This window comes from Labeo rohita, chromosome 16, assembly GCF_022985175.1.
Source record: "Labeo rohita strain BAU-BD-2019 chromosome 16, IGBB_LRoh.1.0, whole genome shotgun sequence".
NCBI lineage: Eukaryota > Metazoa > Chordata > Actinopteri > Cypriniformes > Cyprinidae > Labeo > Labeo rohita.
In genome coordinates, this window is record NC_066884.1 from 36,120,508 (window position 1) to 36,139,477 (window position 18,970).

General features: G+C 37.1%; 2 protein-coding genes across 4 annotated transcripts in view; one reads left to right on the forward strand and one right to left on the reverse strand.

Annotated features, from left to right (window-relative positions):
* adcy3a (adenylate cyclase 3a) overlaps window positions 1-4,156 on the reverse strand; it is a 38,870-nt gene extending 34,714 nt beyond the window's left edge. For 2 of the 3 annotated variants that reach the window (XM_051131173.1, XM_051131172.1), the window contains exon 1: window positions 997-2,857. In XM_051131173.1, the coding sequence (XP_050987130.1) occupies window positions 997-1,671 (675 nt within the window). In that variant the 5' untranslated portion in view covers window positions 1,672-2,857. Of the gene's footprint in view, window positions 1-996; window positions 2,858-4,135 lie in introns of those variants that run through there. The other variant, XM_051131174.1, reaches the window with a different exon arrangement.
* Window positions 4,157-7,699: 3,543 nt separating this feature from the next.
* On the forward strand, window positions 7,700-18,663 carry preb (prolactin regulatory element binding). Its single transcript, XM_051131175.1, is given in 11 exon segments — window positions 7,700-7,766; window positions 7,768-7,860; window positions 10,076-10,271; window positions 10,357-10,387; window positions 10,389-10,593; window positions 10,669-10,749; window positions 12,606-12,733; window positions 14,770-14,943; window positions 15,031-15,103; window positions 17,032-17,191; window positions 18,112-18,663. Coding segments are annotated over 11 exon segments (1,278 nt in total). The 5' UTR covers window positions 7,700-7,724; the 3' UTR covers window positions 18,207-18,663.
* The last annotated feature ends 307 nt before the right edge of the window (window positions 18,664-18,970 follow it).

The following is an 18,970-nucleotide window of genomic DNA, read 5'->3' on the forward strand; positions in this document are numbered from 1 at the left end:
TTTATGACTAAAGCTTTAGCTCAGTTTGGATTAAGGTACCATTTAGACTTCATAGTACCATATAAATATTAACTATTATAACTAGCATTATTAATTAGTATTAATTAGTACAGTGTCATGCATTAAATCTAATGATCTAATTAAATCTGTTTTAACACTGTTGACACTTTACAATAAGGTTACATTTGTTAACATCAGTTAACTACATTAGTTATCATGAACTAACAATGAAAGTTAATGTTAGTTTCAATGTTGAAATCAAAAGTCATCTGTTAATACTATTTAATGGACAATGAACAGTTGTATTTCTATTAACCAGCATCAGCAAAGATTAATAAGTACTATAACAAATGTATTCCTCATTGTTAGTTAATGGAGAAACTAAAGTGTTATCTTACTATATATTTTGTAATAGTACTAACTAACTGGTACGTCCTGTACCAAACATTGGTAGGTAGCTTATAGACAGATAGATCTACAAGGCTTGCATCTACAAGGCTTTTCAGGATGTATTCCCTTCAAAATGACTAAGAAAAGTACACATTATTTTAATATCATTGATTTAAGATCTAAATGAGTGCGATTATTAAAGAGAGTCAAATTTTCATGCAGCCTTTAGACTACAAAGCCTGTGTTTGTTTGATGCCAAAAATTGTTGTCATTGAGTCTTTCACGTTCGCAGGATTTAACACCAGTTGAATTGGGCTTTGATCAGAAACCTCAGGAGGAACTGAGAGATGATATTTTTAAAATGCTCTTCACACTTAGCAAAAATGGTTCTTTTAAGAACTGACCACTCATAGGCTCTTTGGGGAACCAAAAATGGTCATGGCATCACTGTGAAAAACCATTTGTGGAATGTAAAGGTTTCATTGATTTTTAAAGGTTCTTCGTGGAACCGCAGATGCCAGTAAAGAACATCATGATCATTTGAATCTCTCAAGATCCGTCTTCAGTTCTCCAAACTCCTGCCATCTTTTCCATCATTTTTCTCACCTGTCTTCCAAGAGCCGCCCCCTGAATGTCCTCCTGCTGCTGCTGGGCAATAGTGACGCCCAGGACGAGGGTGTGCACGCCGCAGGACACGGCCGTGATGAGCACTATGGGGGTCAGCCGCAGCGGCAGCGTCAAAAAGAAGGAAAAGCTAAAAAAGGCCTGCCAGCCCACCGTGTCGCTGGGCTGATGGAAGCGGGCGAAGTTCAGTCCTAAGTAACAGAAGATCTGGGCCGCTATGAGCACCCATAAAGCGTAGGGCACTAGGCGGCGGGTCACGCGGTCCGGGAGCAGGCCGTACCGGCACAGCAAGTACAGCACGACGTCCGCCGCCAGTCCCACCGACGCCACGGCCACAGAGGCCAGCTTATCGCTCGTGTAAAGCACAGTGCACATCACAATGACGTAGCAGTCGAAGAGGGCCGCGAACACCACCAGCACCAGCAGGGTCTCGTGCCGCTGCCGGCGGAAATAGGTCTGGTAGAGGTTCTCCAGAGAGTCTGGCGCGAAGGTCAGACGCATGAACCGCGGCAGACACAGGCAGCAGCCGGAACTGCGCACCGTCACCTCGTGGGTGCGCCCGACCGCCTGCCCGGGGTCAGAGGGCAGGGTGACCGAACAGTCCGCCGAATATTCCGCAGAATACTCGGGCTCGGAAAAGGCCCGGTTCCGAGGCATCCTGGGTTGGGTCGTAAAAGATGCTCTAAAAACTAACACTCCGTGTGGGTTTTAACGCAAACGTGTTCGCCAATGTCCAAACCTGAGATCAGATCCGAAGCGGCCACCCGATTGTCATGCCTGGCATGTTTAGACGCCGAATCAGATCTCGCACGCATGTTCGTGGCATTGGCCCCCGCCAGCGCCTAGAGACGCTTTGGCACTTGGGATGCGCTTCTCGAACAAATGCCCCCAGCTACACGCCTTTGTTTTTCTGAGGTCTGCACAGACAAGTCTCAGCAAGTTGACATGAAGGCGACAAAAAGGATATGGGAGCTGTTTACACATCCATCAGCCTCTCTGTTTCCAATCCAGGATCCAGTCTCGGTGTCCACCAGCGCTCACTGTGGGTTTCCATGGTGAATCCTCGCATGGATGAAGAACATCAGGACTCAGGAAGGAAGCGATACGACCACTGAACGCGGTGTTTCTCCCCAGATCGGCATGACACCCTGTGATAAGCAAAATAAAACCCGAATGGCAGCTCAGATTGAGAAAACAGACGCGATCGTGATCGGAGAGCGTATCGTGGCCTGACACAGTCTGTTAAAATGCATTTCTCTTCCTGTGCATTATCGGCGCGTACAGGATTCACGCAGGAAATACATGTTGCGCTCCCGTGCCGTATGAAATATGGAAATGCATCTCACAATACACCACTAGCGCCTTGTGTTGTGCCTAGAAATGGTGCATATCCTCACATTTTCACTACTGAAATCACCACAAGACGTGCAAATCAAGATTTTCGCAGAGGTTCAGTGATGAAAACGTGGATCTCTCTTCAGACTGTCCGTATCTAATGGAAATGCAACGCTGTCTTTATCCGTAACGTATCCATATAACATAACACGGTCCGATCTGTGCCTCCCTCGAAGATGTAAAGTGACAAGGAGCAATTTCAAAATCACCCGTCAAACACATGAAAATCCACCGTGTGCTCGATTCCAAGGCTTTTTCCACTAAAAGTCATTAATAATCAGGCGACTTCCCGTTTCATGGATGAAAGAAGGAGATACTGGCACAGCCTTCAGTTCCGCTATCCTGACAGACAAGGTCTGACACTAGACAAACCTGACTTTTCATTGAGTCTGTGTATATATACGGAGAGATCCAGTCGTTCTCACTTCTAGATGCAAACGAACATGATGTCCGATTCGCGGCGGAATTGTTGTTGTGAGTCGGTTCTCATTAGTGATTCAAACGAACCGATTCTTAAAGCTTTCGCGAATCATTTGATTTGAGTGGCGAAAGTTATGTTTGAGCGAAGCTAGCATATAGGTTACATATGTAGCGTAACCACGCTATTTATATAATTATACAGTTAAATAGCAGTACTTGTTAATTTCCCTTCACCAGTTAAACTGTAAAGGAGAGCTGTCATGTTGTGAGCTCAATCTGTGTAATGTATTTAAAAAGCAGGACGTGAAGTGACTTTTCAACAATGACTCGTTTGAATCGATTCTCTAAATCGAATGTTTCGAGCGAACCGATTCGCTTGAATGAATCAAACTTATCAGCGCTACAAACGAAAATTACCAATCGTACTATGGCGACGTCTCGCTATATGAATATTCATTCGAATGTGCTGACGTATCTTTGGAAGCGTCCAATCAGGCGGCCTGTTTAATATTCATGAGCTTGGCCTTTTTTATAGTAGGATTGGTAAATTCGCGTCCCTGGCACCCCCTCCTTTTCACACCCCCTTTCGTGGGCACGGTTTGTGGAGCAAGGACACGGGCCAGCCTATGTCAACCGCTAAAAATATGCAGCCCATCTTATTACAAAACCTATAGTGAGTTTTTATGGATAAATAATGCAGCACTGTTGCAGCAATGTATTCTTCACAAAACTGTCAACACCCTCAATGTAAACAAAGCGAGAGAATAATAGTGTATTTGCTAAAGTAATTGTACATGTACAGCATAAATGTTTTAGGTTCTAGATCTAAGAAAAGATATGAGAAGTTATGAGGTAACATAAAATCAAACAATGAAGTCTGTACATGTATATTTACTCAGATCTCTCTCCCACAAACACACACACACACACACACACAAAGAGAAGTTGCTTTACCACAGTAATGGCTAAATTTATGGCTGTTTGGATACCAATATCTAGCTCTAGGCGTGTTCAAGAAGGGTTGGGTTAACTTTTATCATAATAACATTACATAAAATGACATGTTTTGTCTATTGTTCAAGCCGACACTGACTGTCTGACACCGGATGCCTCCGCTGACATCACCTCAGGGTCATATTGATTATTCCACTGAAACCCTGTATTGAACAAGTAATCAATAGTCAGACAGCTGACCTTTATAAAGCATAGATAGAACACATCAACATCACATCATGCCTGACAAACACATCACATCAACTCACACTACTCAACCATGAATGTGACATCACATTATCACCGAGCAAACCTTCTCTGCGAAGTCACTTCGTAGGCCTAATGTACCGACCGTGCTGTTCACCTGAGCGCTGTTTGCGGTAATTAATATATATTCCCAGGCTCTTGTTGCTAAGTACACAAAGAGAACCTGAGGGAGAGCGGGAGCGTGGTAATTATTAAATTCGCTCTGCCTCAGAGGTTCATAGGGGAACAATTATCCAGTACTTCATTATACATGTGGAAGTTTGGGACTTTAAAGCTTCAGGGAAAAGAAGAGTGACCTTTTAGCACCTTGTTTAGTCATTTTCTCTTCTGCTTCACTTCTGGTACAAGCGTTGCCCAATTTTATGTTAAAATTCACGTCATAAGATGTTTTATTTAAATACTGCCGTATGAAACTGTGCAAAAAGGCTCCTTGGAGGGCGAACAATAGGGGGTTAATATATTAGTCTCTGACATTGTGCTTCTGGGTTGTTGTAAATTATGTTTCTTAAATGCTGATGTTGCTCCACGGGTTTCCAGAAAACATGGTTTTGTTTTTCTCTCTGAAAAGGAAAATGAAGATAAAACTTACTTTGACAATGTGCTTTACATTTTTAGCTGATTTTTTAAATTGAACTTAAAGCCTGAGGAGTAACTTTGAAAATGAGACGAAGCAGAAAGAAAAAAGAAAGAATTGTGCTTAAGCAAGTGATCCCAAAAATACTTTTAAATATACAAATAATAAATAAAATTGAATAGCTTTCTAAGATGTAAAACAATGTAACAGTAAAATATTTTAAAAGAAACAGATGTCTCTAAACTGGCTTTCTTTAAGGGTGAGAAAATGCTGTAGTAAACAAGAGTGAACTCATTAAAAGTAGTGAAACATGCATGTATACCATAACCTGGTTGGATTTTTATTTTTCACTTTCCATTTGTATATAACACCACTTTGTGCTACAAATATGTATATGTATAGTTATTTTCCTGGCAGCTGCCTTTCAGCTTTTCAGCTTAATAACAGCTTTGACAATTTAAAGTCTCAGGTTGCCACCTAGAGTAGATTAGTATTCTGCAGTAAATCAATATTAAAGACTAGTTTTGTAAACATATACAATATTTTTATATAATTGAAGTCATATGTTGGTTAATTTGTTTATTTTTACATTTTGATATTGTATTTTAATTATATTTATTATTTACTTAAAGTATTAAATTTACTTAGAAATCGTTTAATTCTGTTTAAACTGTTAAACATTTGTTTATTTACCCATTTCAAAAGTCTTGGGTTGTCACCTCCTGTAGTCAAGAATTTTACTATTGCCTGCATATTTTGGTGTAAATTTATATTTTGAATAAATATTTATATTAAAGATTACTTGTATTATGTAAAATATTTGTTTATTTTTACAGCGTTATATTATATTTATTATTAATTAATGTATTACTTTTTGTTTCATTGTTAAAATACATTACCACTCAAAAGTTTTTGATCAGTAAGATTTTTAATATTTTTTAAAGAAGTCTTTTCTGCTCACCAAGCCTGCATTTATTTGATTCAAAGTACTGGAAAAACAGTAAAATTTTGAAATATTTTTACTATTTAAAATTACTTTTTCTATTTGAATATATTGTAAAACGTAATTTATTCCTGTGATCAAAGAGAGATTTTTAGCATCATTACTTCAGTCTTCAGTGTGACATGATCCTTTAGAAATCATTCTGATATGCTGATTTGCCATTCAAGAAACATTTATTATTATTATTAATAGAAATGAATATTAATGATAGAAATGAATCCTTTTATTTAGCAAGGATGCTTTAAACGGATGAAAAGTGATGATAAAGACATTTATAATGTTACAAAAGATTTCAGATAAATGCTGTTCTTCTGAAAAAAAAAATTCTACTCATATGTTTTCAACATAATAACAATAATAATACAATTAATTATGTTGAGCAGCAAAACAATAGAATGATTTCTAAAGGATCGTGTGACTGGAGTAATGTTGCTAAAAATTCTGCTTTGAAATCAGAGGAATAAATTACATTTTAAAATATATTTAAATAGAAAGCATTTATTTTAAATAGTAAAATATAATGTTTCTCCTGTACTTTGGATCAAATAAATGCAGGCTTGGTTTTCTTTAAAAAGCATTAAAAATCACTTCAGTGACTCAAACCAGTTCGTTCAAACTTCTAGATGCATTTTTACTACACTTATTACGGTTGCGCGTATGACGCCATGCACGCAGGCGCGTAGGATGTGACGCTCTGCTGACGTGTACCTAGGGAAACAGAGGAAGTAGATGGTGCTTCTTTGACAAATGTTGTGAGAGATCCAGTGGGAAATAAGAGTGGCATGTCCACTAAACACTGGAATAACTGGAGTAAGAGACTGGAGCGCGTCCACAGACACAGGTGCAGTGACTCACACCGACACCGACACCGACACCGACGCGCTAACTCACATCTCGAGCCTGAGAGATAGCGAACAAAGACAGCAGACACTCACACATAAACGGAACCGAATGTATTAGTGCAGTGATGTTTATATCCCGTTATCCGAAGGAGTCTGTGTAATGAAGGATGTGTCGTGTTGTAATGACTGGAATATAGAGCTGAAGGGATTAAGGTGCAGATGGAGCTACAAGGAATGAAAACACAGAGAATCCAGTGTTTATATTGCTAAATAACGACATAAAATTATATATGTAGATGTGTTTATAAGTCCTTGTGATGTAACTGAAGGGAGTCTGTCTGTAAAACTGTATACTATCAGAAAGAAGATCTCAGACAAACTGTATTAAATGAATAGTTCACTCAAAAACAAACAAACCCCAAAAATTCAGAAAATTTCCACACCCTCAGGCCATCTAGGATGTAGATGAGTTTGGTTCTTCACAGAAACAGATTTAAAGAAATTCAACATCACTTCCTCACCTCTGCAGTGAATGGGTGCCGTCAGAATGAGACTCCAAACAGCTGATAAAAACATTACAGTGATCCACACCGCTCCACTCCATCTACTAATGTCTTACCTTTACTTAATGTCTTTTTCATTTGAAAGCAGTGCTTGATCTGTGCATATGTCTTGCTTGATTCAGACTAGATGACTTTTTCACTGGAGAAAGCAGTATTATAGACAGAGGACTCGTATTTTAGCCAGAAGCAATGGGTTGAAGTTAAAAATATCTTAATTGTGGATTTGTTTATTGCGAACACGCAGCTAGTGGATTACTTGCATTACTTGTGGAAAGAAAGTGTTTTTCTGGAAATATTTTGATTAGAAAATACAAGAAAATAGGCAAATGTATAATATTTCCTAACGAAATGTCTTTTTTTTTTTAATCGGCCAAAGGCAAATTGGCAACATCAACTCAAACCGCTCTTATGTTCCCTTAATTTTACTATATTGTGATTACTAAAACATTATATCCATTGGTAGAAGATGAGTTTAATATTTTATCCAATGATAATGGGCATGAAAATGTAAAGTAGGACTGTCCCCTCAGCAGAGCTTAATCACTGGAGTGTTGTCTGTGCTACAGCTGTGTGGTTGTGCATTGGTTTTGTGTAACTGTGTGTAACAGTCAGTAATTTACTTTCAGACCAGAGTCCAGAGATCACAGCGCAGCATGGGTAAACGAAGAGCGCCTGAGCTGTACAGAGCCCCCTTCCCCTCTCTATACTGTGAAAATCGACCCCAAGACGGGCCTGATCATCACAGCTGGAGGAGGCGGTGCATCCAAGACGGGGATCAAGAATGGAATGGTACAGTCTCTAACAAATATCAGCAGCCTTTCAGAAATGACTTACATGGCCATTCATATGTGTAAAGTTGCTTGATTACACAATCACAATTAATTAATCAGTCAACATAATTACATATTTGTCATTTATGGTCTTTACATAGGATGTATATGGTTTTTTATAGTGGTGCAACATAGAATCAGGTGCTTTATATTCTTGAATAACCAAATTATGAATAGTCTTGTTTGGCTTCAAATATTCAAATAGATGATTTCAGCTGTGAATGATATGTTATTTTATAGAAAAATAATATTTGTTAAGGACAATAAATGAAGGTTTTATTTAGAAGTACTTTTATTTGCAAAATGTTATGTAGTTTCATCAAAAGTGATCGTGAGTCTGCATGTGTTATTATGTATAACAATATTACTATTGTACAGTAGAATGTCCTTCTTAAAATAATAACAACAAAAACAATACGTTTATTACAACATCACATTGTTTCAGAAATATCACAATTGTTTTTTCCCTATTTAATTTAATTTTAAACAGTAAACCTGTGTTGTGCAGTACTTTGTTTGCCAAAAAATGAAAGGAATTGTTCAAACTTCATTTGATTACATTTCAAAAGATTAATTAAATTAGGTTTTGTGCATTCATTTGATTACAGCAGGTTTTGATTAGGGCTGTCAGTCGATTACATTTTTTTTGATGTTTCGATTAATGAATCTAATTAACGGCAAAATAAATTTAACTGAAAATACCCACAAAAGATTATTAAACAGCTATTTTTGTATTAAATGAGAAAGTATCAAGTAGACATTACAAATAGTAGCTTTAAAAAGAAATATTTTAGGCTGCAATGGCCTAACGTGCACTATGGAACACAAAAGAAGATAATTTGAGAAACATCTGTTCATGCGATGAAAGTCATTGGTAACCAAAACAGCTTTGTTACCAACAGTTTTCAAAATACCTTATTTTATGTTCTACAACAGAAAGGGTTGAAACAACATGAGGGTGAGTAAATGATGACAGAATTTACATTTTTTGGGTGAACTATCCCTTTAATGTTTTTATTTTTATTATTATTGTTAATGAAAAATAAGAAACTAAATCTGCTAGCAGGGGGTGGTAAATGTCTATCATTTGATTCATTCAAATGGCTGATTCATTCAAGGAATGAAATAAATGGCTCTCTTTATAAATGGGCCTTTGAATCATTGGTTCATGCGATTTGTTCAAAACGCGGATTCATTCAGAAACTAAACTGCTGTGTTGCTCAGAGAAGTGCAACAACTCTGCTATGGCTTCAAAGGTAATATGTTCTGTGCAAAAATTGAGCAAAAACACATAATATTGTGTTTAAAATATAACACAATATCAACTTCTTACTTCCTGAACTGTTGTATAAAATTACATTTTAGCTCTTGATAGATTGGGACAAAATCAGCACTTGTGTCATGTGATATGTGATGTATATAAATATGAAACAAAACACATAGAGGAGCATTTTTGCACAATAACTTGGATTATAGGGCAAAACTATAGGGCATAACTGCATTTATGGAATTGTTGCCCTGCATCATATTTGTCAACACTCAACTATAGAAATATAAGATGATGTACAGGTGTGGGGACGGGGCCAACGTGTTAACTGCGTTAAAATATTTTAATCACGTTACTTTTCCATAACGAATTAAGTTAACACGTTAAACTGACAGCCCTAGTTTTGATTGTGAATTTTTATTAAAACATAAAACGCATAACCTGGAAACATTAAAAACAGACAACACACAGAATTTCTGAAATAATAATAATGAAACACGCTGTTATTGTTAAAGTTTTAAGAATTCAGTTGTTTTGACATCTGTTTTGATTAATAAAATTTAATTAAACCATTGAAATGGAATCCAGAAAAAATGAAACAGAATAAATAGCTGATTCCATTTTTTTTATTTTTTTAAACTTTCAATCAGTTGTTGCTGTATTGTATACATTTCATGATTTCAAATTGGTTACAGTCTGTCTAGATTTCAAATTGGCTTTTTGATGATTAAATTTGAATTTAACAATTAAAATGGAATCCAGAAAAATGTAAACACAAGCTGTAAAATTTGGGGAGAAAGACTGAAATGGATTTCACAGGGCCCTACATTATGTACTATTTAGCTGTTGAATGTGACAAAAGTGAAGTGAAAGTGACAGGGTGTTTTGTGTTACTGTTTTGTTGCAGCATTTCCTGAATTTAGATCTGGTCGGCGGTGTGCACAGCGCCACCTTGCTGCACACTCATGAAACGGACACGCGAGCCACCATGTGCATGTCTCTGGGTGGGGATGTGATCGCTGCGGGTCAGGATGCCAATTGCAGCTTGATGAGGTTCAGTCAACATGCGGCCAAACAGGCAAAGAAACCTGCAGCCAAAGATGGTCAGTAGAGGTGAAATCAAAGCATTGATGAATGAATAGTCATGTGTACATTATCATGCATCTTTTACTCTGACACTGTTAATAGGGGCTGGAGATAAAGGTGCGGCCAGGAAGAGGAGGGAAAGGCCAGAACGGAGATGGGGGAGGAGGAGGAGACATGGCACAGATGAAGGAGGATTCTCCTCAGATCGTGGTGGCGGATATTGGAGCGGTGCAGGCTGACCTCAGCCCACAAGAGCCCTGCGTGAAGTGTGTGCGCTTCAGCGCCGACCTCACGCTTCTGTTGAGCGGCGGGGCCGACGGTTTCGTCAGAGTGTGGGAGGTGAGCTTCTCCCATGAATCTGTGACTTTTTTTCCCAGCACTGTCCTTGTCTCAACTCGTTTCGTCTTTTTCCAGTTCCCCTCTTTAAAGGAAAAGTTCAGCTTCAAAGCTCACAAGGATGAACTGGAGGATATAGACATCAGTCCTGATAAGAAGGTGTGTTTTGTGAAGATTTGTTATAGTTATTAAGAACTGAGAAAAAGCAATTAAAGTAGTCCACTTCTAGAACAAAAATTTACAAATAATGTACTCACCCCCTTGTTATCCAAGATGTTCATGTCTTTCTTTCTTCAGTCATAAGGAAATTGTTTTTTAAGGAAAACATTTCAGCATTTTTCTCCATATAATGGACTGATATGGTGCCCCGATTTTAAACTTCCAAAATGCAGTTTAAATGCAGCTTCAAACGATCCCAGCCGAGGAAGAACGGTCTTATCTAGCAAAACGATCATTTATTTTCATAAAAATAATACAATTTATATACTTTTTAATGTCAGGCTCTCGCCTTGTCTTACTTTGCCTGAACTCTGTTTTTTCCGGTTCATCATAGTTAGGGTATGTCGAAAAACTCTCATCTCATGTTCTCCCTCAACTTCAAAATCGTCCTATATCGCTGTTTTACCTTTTTTGTTAAAGGGGTCATCGGATGCAAAGTTCACTTTTACATGTTGTTTGAACATTAATGTGTGTTGGCAGTGTATGTACAAATCTACCCTATAATAAAAATCCATGCAGTGGTTTTTTATTAATCTGTAAAAATAATATCCCCTTTTTCAAATCGAGCCATTCTCAGATGTCTGTCGGTGTGGCGTCACACCCACAGAGGCCGCTCCCACAATAGTTGATTGACATGAGCGTCTTACCTCAGATCAGCTGTCACGGTCAGACCTCCATTGTTTCCATGCTGGAGCAGAGATGTAAGTTAGACAAGAATATCTCAGATTGATGTGTTGTGTTGCTGGATGTAATAATGAACATAGTGGCCGTCATTTACTCCCGACATCTGAGCCGCTGAAGATGCTGTGGTTTAGGTTTGTTTGTAAAGGGAATGTGGCTCACGATCTACACATATCCGTCTATGTTCGCGTGAATCATTCGCAATCCAGCTTCACTTACAGCCGAAGTGAGTATAAGGGTTTGTTTTATGAATCTTTGCGATCGCCTTTCCCAATAATGTGGCTAAATGTGGCTAAAGTAAACAGGCTCGTCACTTCAGAGAGAAAAGAGAGGGGCGGGGCGAGCAGAGCTCATTTGCATTTAAAGGAACAATCCCTCAGAATGGGATGATTTTTGCAGAGCTCGTTTTGGCAAGGTAAAAAGGTTGTTGTTTTACACGACCATTTAAAATTTTTAACCAAAGTATACTTTTCATTAAGACCCTAAAGAATCATATCAACTTGTGGAAAATAGGCATCCGATGACCCCTTTATGGGTTTTTGATCTTCTTTGCATGTTCACTTTGCAAAGACTGGGTCTGTAGCGACGTAGGATGGTTTTGAAATGATTAAGGGAGTTGAGGGAGAAAATGCGATTTGAGTTTTTCAACATACCCTAACTGTCTTGAACCAGAATACACAGAGTTTAGGCAGAGCAAAACAAGACGAGTGTTTGAGATTAAAAAGTATTTAAATTGTATTTTATAATGAAAATAACTGATCGTTTCGCTAGATAAGACCCTTCTTCCTCGGCTGGGATCGTTTACAACCGCATTTGGGATCGTTTGAAGCCGCATTTAAACTGCATTTTGGAAGTTCAAAATCGGGGCACCATATCAGTCCATTATATGGAGAAAAATCCTGGAATGTTTTCCTCAAAAAACATAATTTTTTCACGACTGAAGAAAGAAAGACATGAACATCTTGGATGACAAGGGGGTGAGTACATTATATGTAATTTTTTGTTTTGGAAGAGGACTTCTCCTTTAAGCAATTAAGAACTGATTGTCTATTACCAATATTGTCTATTTTACGCTGGTTCATTAAAGTAGTTCTGTTCTCTCTTTTTTAATGTAGCACATTGTGACAGTAGGCCGTGATTTCGAGTGCAGCGTGTGGAGCGGCGATCAGCTGGCCGTGGGTTTGTGTTGGCATGAAAACATGCCTCAGATCGCAGAGAAGATGTACCGCTACAAGTCATGCAGGCAAGTTGTGCACTTCCTGACAGCTGCTACTTTCCCTGAATAGGCAGACCTAACTGTAAGTTGTAGAGATTAGAAACTTGGAGGGATGGTAGTACTCACATCGCCTACAACGTCACCAGGGCTCGCTCCAGTCGGCCTGACGGGGACGCTACAGTGAGCAAAACTATGAAATCGCTCATAACTCCTAAACTGTCAGTCACAAATGTCATATGCCGTTGGAATCCTTGGCTCACGCCGGGCAAAACGCATGCCTCAGATTCAATCGTGAGCCGGGTAAAATTTTTTTAGGTATTATGCATTTTTTGAAAAACCTACTTTTGCGAACTAGTCCTAGGTTTTTCATCTGATAGGAACCAAACCAGAGCAGAAAGATTGTCTGGAGAGTGAATATGAATAATTATCAAACAAAAATTTTACTTTTGACTCACCGTTGCAAATGGATGCCAAAATGTTCGAAAAGGGGCAGGGCCTTTTTAGTAAAATGCCTTTAACTCCTGAATGGAATGAGTTCTTGAGGTTAAAAAGTTACTCTTTGGGAGGCTATAACGGGGTCATTTCGAAAAGGGGCCTGCCCAAATGTACCCAAAATTCTATAAAGCCTAAAGGAAAACTCAAAACTTCACACAACCTGGTAAGCACATGAGACAGGTGATTTTAAACAAGCATGCAAAGTTTTAAGGAGATGAGACCACCGCTGGCACTATAACATAATATTTCTATGGTAAATTACCTGGATTAAAATCATTGATTTGGTGGTTACAGGCTTGCTAAATAATGTCTATTTTCATATGTTATTAAATACCTTAAAACACTTGAACCCCGGTAATCGCTGCTTGCAATTTACAAAAGCAGTTTTTACAATTTAAAATAACTATTTTCTATGTGAATATATTGTAAAATAAAATTATTCCTGTAATGCAAAGCTAAAATTTTGCAGCTGAATTTTCAGCATTTCTGCAGTCATTGTCACGTGATCCTTTTTCAGGATTTTTTGATGAATAAAAAGTTCTAAAGAACAGCATTTATTTGAAATAGAAATAGTTTGACTCCAGTCTATCTGTTAACTTCTTCTGAGAGAAAAGCTGTGTGTTTGTAAGAAACAAATTTGTTTATATATTGATTGCTCTACTGAAAAAGTCAGGAGAAAAATATGCACAGATCAAGCACCGTTTACGAACCAAAACAGCTCTAAACAAATATGTGGATGGATTTTGATGTGAGAGGACAACAGGAGATAAACTTTTACACTGGAGGAAGCATTATTATGGATTATGGCTTTATATTTTGGCATAAGGCGGTGGTTTGAAGTTAAAAATGTCTTAATGATTGATTTCAGGCAAAAGATGTGTTGTTTGCCAAACCTTAGGACTTCAAAGTATTATTATATTCTATAAATTTTACATTATTAGGGGTTCAAGAGCGTAGAGCTGAAACCCTGTTGCAATTGTTAGAATCAGCATTTCTGCAGTCATTGTCACATGATCCTTTTTCAGGATTTTTTGATGAATAGAAAGTTCTAAAGAACAGCATTTATCAGGAGAAAAATATGCACAGATCAAGCACTGTTTACGAACCAAAACGGCTCTAAACAAATATGTGGATGGATTTTGATGTGAGAGGACAACAGGAGATAAACTTTTACACTGGAGGAAGCATTATTATGGATTATGGCTTTATATTTTGGCATAAGGCGGTGGTTTGAAGTTAAAAATGTCTTAATGATTGATTTGTTTCTTACAAACATGCAGCCTTTGGCTTCACTAGAAGTGAATTGATGGACTGGAGTGGTGTGGATTATTTGTGGTTTATTGTGATGTTTTTATCAGCTGCTTGGACTCTCATTCTGACGGCACCCATTCACTGCAGAGGATTATTATCTAACAAATCTAATAGTTAAAGAACGTGATTTGCATCACCATAGCTGTAAGAAAATGTAATGGAAAACAAAGTCAAAATCTGGAAAGGGCCAGTTAGTAACAGACAAGGAGCTGTCAAACTTTCTAATGTTTTGTCATTCTGTTATTGCATAAAATTAGGTTTGCAAAGGTGGAGGACCAGAAAGATGCTTTAAGACTCTATACAGTCCAAATCCCCCACAAACGGGACCGCAAACCCCCTCCATGCTACATCACCAAATGGGACGGACGGGCTTTCCTGCCGCTGCTCACGAAGCCTTGTGGAAATGAAGTTATATCTTGTCTTACAGTGAGGTAGAGGGAATATTTCTGTGTCTCTCATGCATTATTCATTGTTATGGTGAATTATCCTGTGTTTCATGGTGGTGTTTTGTTCCTCAGTGACTCTGGAACATTTCTTGGTCTTGGAACGGTGACGGGATCTGTGGCCATCTATATAGCATTTTCCCTGCAGGTACAAACAGCATAATCAATAATCAATTACATGTAGTCAAAACCTAGCTTTTTAAGGCTGATTTATTTTATTTTTTTTTACTTTTAAGAAAAAAAAAGTAATCTTTTGCAATATTATTGCAATTTAGAATAAAGTCGAAATACTGCGAGAATAACGTCGAAATACTACGAGTGCGAGAATAGTACCTTGTGAATAGTCACTTAAAGTTATATACTTCAGAAAAGGCAACAATATAACGTATGTTAATGAGCTGGAGTCCACTTAAACCTTTCGAATGTTTTATTGTTGTTTTTAATTAAATACATGTGAGGAATAAAAGATTGTGTGCCACAGACATTTTTGAGTAGGTGGTGGAATTTTCATAAAGAAAACAGTGTAATTTAATTGAGTCAGATCAACACAGCGATCTGTCCCGCCACATTAAAGAGCGTGAAAACGCATTATTGCAAGACACATTGTTTGTATTTCACTACAAAACTGATTTTGAAAGCTGAGACTTTGTTTTATATTAAAAGTACCAAACGCACCAAGCTTTTTGCTATTGGGGGACTGGCACACCACAAATAATGAATGCAATTGAAGAATTCTGTCATACTGTCCCGGCAAGTATTGCACATGGTATGATTTCTGCTAATAATCCCAGATATATTTGTAGTAGGGTTAAATAAGAGAACTATGGTGCACCCCAAAAGAAATGTTTGATTGGGTATGTGAGGTGATGTTCAGATAAAAAGTTGTTCCTGTTCAGTCTGTTAATAAATATCATATGTGACCCTGGACCACAAAACATAATGGTCAGTTTTTTGAAATTGAGATTTATAAATCAGCTGAATAAATAAGCTTTCCATTGATGCATGGCTTGTTAGGATAGGACAATATTTGACCGACTACTATTTAAAAATCTGGAATCTGAGGGTATTGAGAAAACTGCCTTTAAAGTTGTCCAAATTAAGTTCTTAGCAATGCATATTACTGATCAAAAATTACGTTTTGATGTATATACAGTAGGAATTTTACAAAATATCTTAATGGAACATGATCTTTACTTTCCTAATGATTTTTGCCATAAAAGAAAAATCAATCATTTTGATGCATACAATGTATTTTTGGCTATTGCTACAAATATACCCCAGCGACTTGAGACTGGTTTTGTGGTCCAGGGTCACATATTCTTGATATTAAGCTGTTTCCGTGATTCTTTAAAATGGACTCTTCCTCATCCCAGTACGATGATGCGGCTGCTTGGACGCAAGTAATTAAAATATATTCAAATAAATTCCGGTCGCCTGAGAACTTCTCCTGGTGCTCCCAGTGCGGGCTGTTTGCATGCGCAATATAGGCTATGCTCTCAAAATATTAATTAATTAATATTTTAATTTAAATAATTACTATTTTAATTAACTTTAATTTCCACTATTTAAATTTTTGAAACATTTCACCGTTATTATCATAATTTCAACGTTATTCTCATAGTATTTCAACTTTATTCTTGTAATATTTCAACTTTATTCTCGTAATATTTCAACTTTATTCTTGAAACATTTCGACTGTTGTTGTAATTCTGACTTTATTTTCTAAATATTTCGACTTTGTTCTCGTAATTTCTACTTTATTCTCAAAATATTACCACTTTAATCTCGTAATCTTAGATTGTTTTTTTTTAATTAACACAGCACTAAAGCGCTGTCATAGTTTTCTATGTGAATATATTGTAAAATGTAATTTATTCCCATGATCAAAGCTGAATTTACAGCATTATTACTCCAGTTTTCATTGTCATATGATCTTTCAGAAATCATTCTAATATGCTGATTTGCTGCTTAAGAAACATTTCTGATTATTATCAGTGTTGAAAATAGTTGTGCTGCTTCATATTGTTGTGGAGTCATTATTTTAGTACTGACCGTCTCTTCTGATCGCCCCTCCAGAAATTGTACTACATCCAGGAATCTCACGGCATTGTCGTCACAGACCTGACGTTCCTACCTGATGCTCCTAAAAGTAAAGCCGTGAAGGGAAATAATGAAGTGGTGCTGTTGAGCGTAGCCGTCGACAGCCGCTGTCAGATGCATGCCGTGTCTAACCGGAGTAAGTATGACGGGATCAGATTTATGTATTCATACATGTCCACATTTATCTGCACACATGCAGACAACAAGCTGTATGAAATGAACCCTAATGTGGATAAAATTCACATCTGTATTTTCAGTAATCACTGGGATCAGATCATATATACATGATGCCAAATAGGACATTTCACAATCGCACACAATTTATTAATATCAAATGAAGATGCACTGATATGCTATTTATAGTTCAGTGTCTCATAAATTATTAAATTGTGCTGGTTTAAGTTCAACCCTGAACCCATTTTAGATTTTTTTATTTAAAGCAAACTTGAAAAACCTGATAGAGGATTTCAAATCACTCTTTATATGAAGTTAAGAAAGTTAAAACACCAACTAACCAACCAGCCAGCCAGCCACATACATACAGTATACTATATAGTCAATTTCAACCACCTGATTTTTTTTGTTTTGTCGAAAAAGTAGCTGTTATTGCTCAGCTCTTTATATAAAGTTGGATTTATACGTTTATGATCATAAATGCAGCAAACTCATCTAAAGCATAATATACTATAGGCCTATGGCAAGTCTGAACTGCGTTATTGCTTGTATTGTTGCAAAATATAAACTTTATTATCTAATCTGCTCATTGTAAAACATGAACACAATGAATTTCTGTAAAGCTGCTTTGAAACAATGTGAATTGTGAAAAGCGCTATACAGAAATTTGTCTTGACTGTTACATTCACTTTTTTTTTTCACCACTCCCAAGAATACTTGATTCTGATTGGTCAGTCAAGCCTTTGATGATTTTAAATAGTGTATTTGAAGATTGTTCTGGTGCTAAATACATTGTATCTTTTTGTAGCATTTTAACAGTTTAATTTAAATTTAAATAGTGAATGCTGATGTGTCAGTAATGCTGTTCTATTTGTATTTCAGGATCATTCCCGCTGTGGCTGGTGCTGTTCTTCTGTGGTCTGATGGTGGTTGGAGTGATTCTGCTCCTGCAGTCTTTCTTCCCAGGATTTATTTAGTGTAGCCTATCCATTCACACCATCACCTGAGCATAACATTTTATATACTAAAATGACTTGAAAACAAAGCTGGATCTATGAAATTGTTCAAATCAATTGGAAATAATAGTAGGAATGGGAATGAAAGTGTTTAGCATCATGTTTTAACTGAAGCATCATCTCTGGAGTGTGAATTTGAGCTCTGAGTTCTTATGAATCAGATCAGATGAAGAATTTGGGCATGATGTGAAGATCCTGAACTGCTGTTTCTCGTCATCAGTGAGAGAAATGTTTCAGGACTGTTGAAAAACTGGTTGGAAACAGGACTGGATTTCCTCATATGGACGTCGACTGCTCCACCAGCATGAGTCGAGAAATGCCTTTTAATGGAGAAATATATATGCAGGGAATTTCAACAGTGAATTATTTTAAATATTTAAAACCATGTAAAAATATAAATATACATCTGAACATCATATGCCAAGTCTGTCCAGTTATTTATTTTATGATCAACAGTATCCCAGCCTCATGTACCACAACATCTCATTCCTATAAACAAACAGTCCTCATATGTAAGTCACATCCCATTCTACTTACATAATCTAAAATATTTCAGATTAAAATATAATATTTAGGGAGAAAACAGTAGGAAGGGATTGAATTTAATCCTTTGGAAATTGATTGGATTTTGAGTGTTATATCATGCATAGTGGATTTGTGACATCATGCAAAATAGAAAGTCCTTTCAGACAGTGCAAAAGATTACAGAGTCATGCAATAATAAA